General features: G+C 34.1%; 1 protein-coding gene across 4 annotated transcripts in view; it reads left to right on the forward strand.

Moving 5' to 3' along the window:
- Window positions 1–9,259, forward strand: part of LOC101972145 (sodium channel protein type 2 subunit alpha) — a 208,214-nt gene extending 198,955 nt beyond the window's left edge. For all 4 annotated transcript variants that reach the window (XM_078017511.1, XM_078017512.1, XM_078017509.1 and 1 more), the window contains exons 26-27: window positions 3,037–3,307; window positions 5,585–9,259. In XM_078017511.1, coding sequence (XP_077873637.1) covers window positions 3,037–3,307; window positions 5,585–6,780 — 1,467 coding nt within the window. In that variant the 3' untranslated portion in view covers window positions 6,781–9,259. The remainder of the gene's footprint in view (window positions 1–3,036; window positions 3,308–5,584) is intronic.
- Window positions 9,260–9,680: the final 421 nt, after the last annotated feature.

Consider the following 9,680-nt stretch of genomic DNA (forward strand, 5'->3'; position numbering starts at 1 on the left):
GTGAATAATTAGAAGAAGTAGTAAAAATGAAGATTTCTTAAGATTGAGAGATTGGGTTTGAAGCACAGTAAAAGGAATCTGGAGAAGAACATTTTGAAGAGTGAGAAAAAACAAACACGGAATAAAGTTGGACAGACTGTGGGTCAAAAACATAATACTCTGGGTTAGAGTGAATTTTGACTGTCACAAAAAAGTGTGGAAATCAAGATAATGTGATATGAATAAAGAAGTACAAGTTTTTCTTTGATGTTGCCAAGAATGAAAAGGAGAAGGAGAGGAAGGAGGGTAGAGAAATGGGAAATTTCTGAGAAGGTTAGAATGATCCTGTGAACAATGAGGGATGAAAGATTGTTACTTGATGTTTAGGACCAAGATGAAGTTGGAGAACATATTCTTTGTTGGGGAAGAGTTCAAGGTTATACATTTTTTCCCCAGCATATTCTGCACCATAGGATTTAAATTGGAGATAGCACATAGTGAGTCATGATTGGAGTTGAACACTGTCATCCTATTTGAAAACTTATGGGCAGGGAATCTAAGGAACTTTTTATTGATCTTGATAATATGAAAATTTTGGATTTTAAGGTAGTTTAAAATTATTACATCCTAAATGCTACTTGCTGTGAGACAAAAATGAGAATTTGGACCTTGAAAGTCTCCAAACAAGTGAAAGAGAGAAAACCAAAATTAAATAAGTGCCAACCAGGGGCTAGGGTTGGGCTCAGTGGTAGAATGCTTTCCTTGCACATGTGAGGCACTGGGTTCAATCCTCAGCACCACATAAAAGTTAATTAATTAGTTAATCAACTAAAGGTATTATGTCCATCTACAACTAAAAAAAAAAATTTTAAGTTCCAACCATTTGAAAGCAGTATGGAGATTCCTTGAAAAGCTGGGAATGGAACCACCATTTGACCCAGCTATCCCACTCCTCTGTCTATAATCAAAGGACTTAAAAACAGCATACTACAGGGATACAGCCACATCAGTGTTTACAGCAACACAATTCACAATAGCTAAAATGTGCAACTAACCTAGATGCCCTTCAGTAGATGAATGGATAAAGAAAATGTGGTATATATACACAATGGAATATTACTCAGCAAAAAAGAGAATAAAATTATGGCATTTGCAGGTAAATGGATGGAGTTGGAGAATATAACGTTAAGAAAAGTTATCCAATCCCAAAAAACCAAATGCCAAATGTTTTTTCTAATATAAGGAGGCTGATTCATAGTGGGGTTTGGAGGTGGAGCATGGGAGGATTAGACAAACTCTAGATAGTGCAAAGAGTTGGGAGGGGAATGGAGGGGGTATAGAGGTAAAAAAGATGGTGGAACGAAATGGGTATCATTACCCTAACTACATGTATGAAGACACAAATGGTGTGAATATACTTTGTATATAACCAGAGATATGAAAAATGTGCTCAGTATGTGTAATATGAATTGTAATGCATTCTGCTGTCCTATATAACAAATTAGAATAAAAAATTTAAAAAGTAAAGTATTGAAATATTACATCATAAATTTTATGATAGATGAAAAAACAAAGCTTTCTGAAAGCATAGAGTGCTTAAAATTTAAAACTGCACTGTAAGTCCATGGGCAGAGAAGAGACAGGATTTGTTTAGATGGGAGACAGGTAAACAAGATAAAATGATACAATAGAATCAGCAAATTTTAATAAGAGTGTAGAAATAAGGGGAATACAGTATTTTCAAAGCTAAACTAGAGTAAGTAAGAAATAAGAAGGGACTGTAGGAAATTGAATTAGACACATTTATTGGGTGGAAAGAGGCCCTGAGAGGACTGTCTCAGATGAAACAATAGAAGTCCAGTCCAGAACACCAAATATGAATTCAAAGAAAAAAGCAAAATAGAACAGGTGTTGTTTGATACCCAAAATTTCTATTGGAGGTAATGGAAGCCTTGCAGCAGAAGATGGTAGAATACTGGAATGGAGAATCCAGAACAAAGAAAGTGTCAGGTTCTGGGCAAGCTATAGATATATCAGTGTGCCAAGGTATCAATGTATTGGTAGAAGTCATTCCAGTTGAGAAGATAAAGACAGCTCCCAGAAGTTGTCAGGACCCACCCCTGTAGTGTCTGAAATAGTAAGCAGATACAGGTAAAATAGAATAAAATAGGATCCAGTGATCAGAACTGGCCTACAAGTTAAGGATATAATTTTATAAGATCCAAATTGACTAGGACAATATCTGAATTATAAATTATACCTTTTCCTTTTTTTTTTTTTTTTTTGCTGCTAGGGATTGAACCCAGGGTCTCCCACATGTTAGGCAAGTGCTCTTCCTCTGTGCTACTACATCCCATCCTGAACTATACACTTTTTAAAAGATATTTTAATTCTTACAGAAGAGTTGCTCCATATAATCTTTGCAAAGATTTTCTTGTGTGAAGGGAAAGCATCTTACATCATAACCGAAGACAACTTATCAAAAGTGAGGAATTAACCTTGGTACAGTTCCATGGTGCAGAATATAGAATTTGATCCAATTTCATCAGTTTTCCACTAATGTAAAAAACATTTTCTTAAGCTATAATATTAAGAAAAAGACCCAATAAAAATAAATTTTAAAAACTATAATATTAAAATATTATATAGAGAGAGGAAAGATGTCAAAACAAGAATAAATTAGAGAAATTCTAAAGATGTACTTATTTATTAGATCTTTAAGGTAATTTTAACACCTATTCCCCAGCACATGGAATAAAAATATTTGTTATAGTTACAAATATTTACTGACTGTCTTTCATACACATAATATATGCACCAAGATCACAATAATTGGCGCTTAACATACAGCCAGTTTATAAAATTTGCATCATGAGTAGTGTATATAAACTAATTCATGTGAAAAGAATTAGATATTTCAATATACAGAGTTATCTATTACATATACAGTAAATGTGATTTGGTTTTATAGAAGCTATATTTTCATATTGCTGTGAGATAAGTTGAATTAAATTTTATTAAAGTTTCTGAGTGAATTATTTATTTTATTTATTTCAGAACAAATTCCAAGGAATGGTGTTTGATTTTGTAACCAAACAAGTCTTTGACATCAGCATCATGATCCTCATCTGCCTCAACATGGTCACCATGATGGTGGAAACTGATGATCAGAGTCAAGAAATGACAAATATTCTATACTGGATTAACCTGGTGTTCATCGTTCTGTTCACTGGAGAATGTGTGCTGAAACTAATCTCCCTTCGTTACTACTATTTTACCATTGGATGGAATATTTTTGATTTTGTGGTGGTCATTCTCTCCATTGTAGGTAAGGAGAGAATTCAATTAGGAATTTAATAGTGAAAATTTGTGTTTCAAAACTTTAGAGGTGTTTTTCACTAATTTTTTCATTCATTTCAAAATTTCATTTGTATTCCAATAGTCTGCTCTTCAGTTTGTTATTTATCCAATTTTGTCTATGCTTGAAGTGATGAGTTAATTTTTTTAAATGTTCAGCTTTCATTTATCACCTTGTCCCATTTCAGAAGACAATAACTACAACTTGTTGTAATACTCTTGTGCCCAGTAATATTCGTGTGGTATAGATAAGTTTTGGTTTGAATAAACTAAGATACACATTTACACATAAATCATTGGAAGTGGTCAAATAGTTCATAAATATGATGTCATTGGTAGTGTATGTATAAATTAATATACATGATTACACATATAAACATAATGCTATATTTGAATCAGATATTTTTCTATGATTTTGAACATTTCTTTTCATAAATAGATATTATGTTCAAAAAATCTGATTCATTATCATCAAAGTATACTAAATTCTTATGTGTAAAATACTCAGTGAGATAATAGAAATCATTTTAGAAGATTTTAGACAAGGCTCAGTCTATTTGAGAAAAGGAACTTATACAAGAAAAGTAAAATAGTGTACAGCATAACTCATTTTATTTCATTTTTCATGGGTTTTTTTAAACAAATTAATGGTTTGTGGCAACTCTGCATCAAGTAAGCATATTGGCACTATTTTTCTAACAGCTCAGGTAATCATTAACATTATTTTGAAAAAAGTATTTTAATAAAGGTGTATGTATATGTTTCAGAAACAATGTTACTGTACACTTAATCAGCCACAGAGTAGAATAATCATAAACTTTTAGATGACCAGAAAATCAAGGAATTCATGTGACTCACTTTATTGTTGTATTTGCTTTATTGTGCTTATCTGGAACCAACACTGCAATATCTCCACAGTATGTCTGTATTCCTATTTACACTACTTTCTCTAATAGAATAGAGCATTATAACAACATGCAATTCAATGTAGTCCTCATAATAATGACATGAGGTAATAATATAGTCATTAAAAGATGAGGAATATAAAAAAGTTGACCTTTTAGAAGTTGAGAATCGAATGGTGTTTACCAAAGGACAGGGACAGTATGGAGGAGGGCAGATGGGGAGGGCTTATCAATGAGGATAATTGTTTTTTGGCAGTGTTGGGGATTAAACCCAGGACTTAGTGCTTGCTAGGAAAACTCTCTACCACTCACAACACCCCAAGTCAGGAATAAGTTATAGTTAGGTAAGAGTATAAAGTGTTGGTGTGCTACCACACAGTATGGTGACTATAGATTATAATAATTCATGTTATATTTTAAAAAGCTAGAAAGAAAGATTTTTACTCTTTTCTCTATTAATGTAAATGTTCAAGGATAGAGGTTTAGGGTAATTTTAACATTACACAATGTAACATATTTTGGGACATCACATGGTACCCCATAAATATGCATTTTTTCTTTTGAAAGCAATACAATTTTGCTTTAACAGATAATATTTCAGAGTCAAACAGATCTGACCTGGGATTCCCTATTTGTGCTTATCAGCTCTGTGAACTACGACAAGTTATATCAGCTCTCCAATTCCTGGTTCTCTAAGAAATATTTTTATAAAGTATTATTGCAAGGATTAAATCAGGTTATGTAAATAAATGTATTTATCACTCTGCCTAGCATGAAGGAAATACTCAGTAAAGGTTACCTTTAACAACAGTAAGTTGAAATTATCACCATTTCATACTGTATTACACCAAAAGCTAGGATTCGGTTTCCAGTGTGTCTTTCTCCAAAGCCAGGGTTTTCTCTCTGTTCCCAAATATAACAAGATCACTTTCCCTATCTAAAAAGGACAAGAACTCTCATGTTCCTAATCAGAAATCTTATTTTATCTTTTACTACTTACACAAGTAAAAGGACTAGTATTTCTATGTTGGTTACTGTCTATAACATCTTTAGACTTTCAGTGGTTGACTCATTATTTTAATAGGTGCTTTTTGATCAGGGAATATTGACCATTAGGTATCTTCATTTGATATAAAGTCTTTAATGTTATAAAACCAAAATACCAATTCCATTTTACTGAACAACTACTGAATAAATATATATATATTGAATTATATGTGCGTGTATGTGTAGCTAACTCTTACATATAATTTTTATAAAACCCAATAAGTGTTCATCTTACAATGTAAATTTTTGTTTTCTGATATTATTAACAGTTTTTGTTGGTTAATGGTTTTCCACAGGAATGTTTCTTGCTGAGCTGATAGAAAAATATTTTGTGTCCCCAACCCTGTTCCGAGTGATCCGTCTTGCCAGGATTGGCCGAATCCTACGTTTGATCAAAGGGGCTAAGGGAATCCGCACACTGCTCTTTGCTTTGATGATGTCCCTTCCTGCCTTGTTTAACATCGGCCTCCTGCTCTTCCTGGTCATGTTCATCTATGCCATCTTTGGAATGTCTAACTTTGCCTATGTTAAGAGGGAAGTTGGAATTGATGACATGTTCAATTTTGAGACCTTTGGCAACAGCATGATCTGCCTGTTCCAAATCACCACCTCTGCTGGCTGGGATGGATTGCTGGCACCTATTCTCAACAGTGGACCTCCAGACTGTGACCCTGAAAAAGATCACCCTGGAAGTTCAGTTAAGGGAGACTGTGGGAACCCCTCTGTTGGGATTTTCTTTTTTGTCAGTTACATCATCATATCCTTTCTGGTCGTGGTGAACATGTACATCGCTGTCATCCTGGAGAACTTCAGTGTTGCGACTGAAGAAAGTGCAGAGCCCCTGAGTGAAGATGACTTTGAGATGTTCTATGAGGTTTGGGAGAAGTTTGATCCTGACGCAACCCAGTTCATAGAGTTCGCCAAGCTCTCTGATTTTGCAGATGCTCTAGATCCTCCTCTTCTCATAGCAAAACCAAACAAAGTCCAGCTCATTGCTATGGACCTGCCGATGGTCAGTGGAGACCGGATCCATTGCCTCGACATTTTATTTGCTTTTACAAAGCGCGTTTTGGGTGAGAGTGGAGAAATGGATGCCCTTCGAATACAGATGGAAGAGCGTTTCATGGCATCAAACCCCTCCAAAGTCTCTTATGAGCCCATCACGACCACTTTGAAGCGCAAGCAAGAGGAGGTGTCTGCTATTGTTATCCAGAGAGCTTACAGACGCTACATCCTGAAGCAGAAAGTTAAAAAGGTTTCATCTATCTATAAGAAAGACAAAGGCAAAGAAGGTGATGGAACACCTATCAAAGAAGAAATCCTCATTGACAAACTAAATGAGAATTCTACTCCAGAGAAAACCGATGTGACACCTTCCACCACTTCTCCCCCTTCCTATGATAGTGTGACAAAACCGGAGAAAGAAAAATTTGAAAAAGACAAATCAGAAAAGGAAGACAAAGGGAAAGATATCAGGGAAAGTAAAAAGTAAAAATAAACAAAGAATATACTCCATTTTGTGATCAATTGTTTACAGCCTGTGATGGTGATGTATTTGTGTCAACAGGACTCCCACAGGAGGTCTATGCCAAACTGACTGTTTTTACAAATGTATACTTAAGGTCAGTGCCTATAACAAGACAGGGACCTCTGTTTAGCAAACTGGGACTCAATATCAGAGAAATAGCATCGAAAGGAGGTTTCTGTTTTCACAACCAGCTGACACTGCTGAAGAGCAGAGAGTAATGGCTACTCAGACTATAGGAACCAATTGAAGGGGGGAGGGAAGTTAAATTTTTATGTGAATTTAACATGTGACACTTGATAACAGTAATCGTCACCACTGTTTGTTTTAACTGCCACACCTGCCATATTTTTACAAATGTGTGCTGTGAATGATCACCTTTTTTTTTTCGATTCACAGGTTGTTTACTATTATACGTGACTATTTTTGTAAATGGGTTTATGTTTGGGGAGAGGGACTAAAGGGAGGGAATTATACATTTCTCTATCATATAACTGGATATATTTTAAATGAAGGCATGCTGCAATTCTCATTCACACATAAAAAGAAAATCACATCACAAAAGGAAAGAGTTTACTTCTTGTTTCAGGATGTTTTTAGATTTTTGAGGTGCTTAAATAGCTATTCATATTTTTAAGGTGTTTCATCCAGAAAAATTTTAATGTGCCTGTAAATGTTCCACAGAATCACAAGCATTGAAGAGTTGTTTTATTTTTACATAATCCATTATATGTACATGTATATATGTATATATGTATATGTGCGTGTATATACATATATATGTATACACACATGCACACACAGAGACACATACATACCATTACATAGTCACTCAGAGTCCCAGCAGCATGACTATTAACAATTTTGATAAGTGTCCTTTGGCATAAAAGAAAGACATCCTATCAGTCCTTTCTAAGAAACCTGAATTGACCAAAAAGCATCCCACCACCACTTTATTAAATTGATTCCGCTTTTTCCTGCAGTATTGTTTAGCCATCTTCTGCTCTTGGTAAGGTTGACATAATATATGTCAATTTAAAAAAAATAAAAGTCTGCTTTGTAAATAGTAATTTTACCCAGTGGTGCATGTTTGAGCAAACAAAAATGATGATTTAAGCACAGTATTTATTGCATCAAATATGTACCACAGTAAGTATAGTTTGCAAGCTTTCAACAGGTAATATGATGTAATTGGTTCCATTATAGTTTGAAGCTGTCACTGCTGCATGTTTCTCTTGCCGATGCTGCTGTATCTTATTCCTTCCACTGTTCAGAAGTCTAATATGGGAAGCCATATGTCAGTGGTGAAGTGAAGCAAATTGTTCTATCAAGACCTCATTCTTCATGTCGTTGAGCAATAGGTTGCAGCAAACAACGAAGAGCTTCTTGCTTTTTCTTCTTCCAATCTTAATTGAACACTCTGGTGAAAAGCCTGACTGTACGAACATGTTGCAAGCTGCTTAGATCTGTTGAAAATATATGGTTAGAGTTTTCTAAGAAAATATAAATACTGTAAAAAGTTCATTTTATTTTATTTTTCAGCCTTTTGTACATAAAAGGAGAAATTAAAAGTATCTTCAGGTTGATGTCACAGTCACTATTTTCATTTTCTGTTCCCAGCACTTTTAATTAAAGCACTTCACAAAATAAGAAACAAGGACTAAGATGCAGTGTAGGTTTCTGCTTTTCTATTAGTACTGTATGTAAACTTGCACACATTTCAATGTGAAAAACAATTCTCAGACTGAGTCTAATGTTTATTTGCTTTCAAATAGTAATGCCTTATTATTGAAAGAAGCTTAAGGAAAGATCAGTTGGTATTCTTGGCATTGCTTGAATTGGATGTTTCCACCTAGTCTTTTTATTCAGTAACCATCAGTCTTTTCCAATGTTCGTTTACACAGATAGATCTAATCTCACTGCTCCATATAGCACTAGCACTGTATCAGATGTGATATGGGATCCAAGCATTTTTTTTTCTTCACAAAACCAGGTAGTGAAATTATATTACCAGTTACAGCAAAACATTTTGTGTTTCACAAGCAACATTAAACGTAGATTCTTTATACTAAAGCTATTGACTTGTAGTGTGTTGGTGAAATGCATGCAGGAAAATGCTATTACCATAAAGAACGGTAAACCACATTACAATCAAGCCAAAAGAATAAAGGTTCTGCTTTTGTTTTTGTATTTAATTGTTTTGTCTCTGTTTCTATCTTTGAAATGCCACTTAAAGGTAAATTTCTATCATGTAAAAATGATCTATCAGAAAAAATAATGTAAAAAATACACATTAAATATAATAATTCATCTTTAAATTTTTTCATGGAATGGAAAATTAAGAAGAGTGTATTGGATATCTAGTTTTAATATTGGCCAAAAACATAGAAATGGTATCAGGTAGAGTAGTGGAAAGTTACAAAAATTAATAAAAAATTGACTAATATTTTAAGTTGTGATCCTTTCTCCTTCCCGCCTACCTCTTGTTTTGCTTTGCTTTTCACTTTTCCATTTCAGTTCCTTTGTTATTTATTCTTTTTTAAAGTCTTTTTAAAATTTTTTTTGTAGTTGTATATGGACAGAATGCCTTTATTTTATTTGTTTATTTTTATGTGGTGCTGAGGATCAAACCCAGTGCCTCACACATGCTAAGCACACTCTGAGCTGCAGTCCTAGCCCAGTGTTATTTATCCTTGATCTACTCTTCTGTATATTCTTCCTTCCTTCTCTTGGGTCCTTAGCATTTTACATTCATTATATCCTTCTGGTTTCTTTCCTAGTCACCAAACATCTTATTTATTATAATCTGTGGACAATGACTCCATGCACTTAGCCACATGATTATTTGCTGTCACTCGGTAACATCT

The sequence above is a fragment of the Ictidomys tridecemlineatus genome, chromosome 7 (assembly GCF_052094955.1).
Source record: "Ictidomys tridecemlineatus isolate mIctTri1 chromosome 7, mIctTri1.hap1, whole genome shotgun sequence".
Taxonomy (NCBI): Eukaryota; Metazoa; Chordata; class Mammalia; order Rodentia; family Sciuridae; genus Ictidomys; species Ictidomys tridecemlineatus.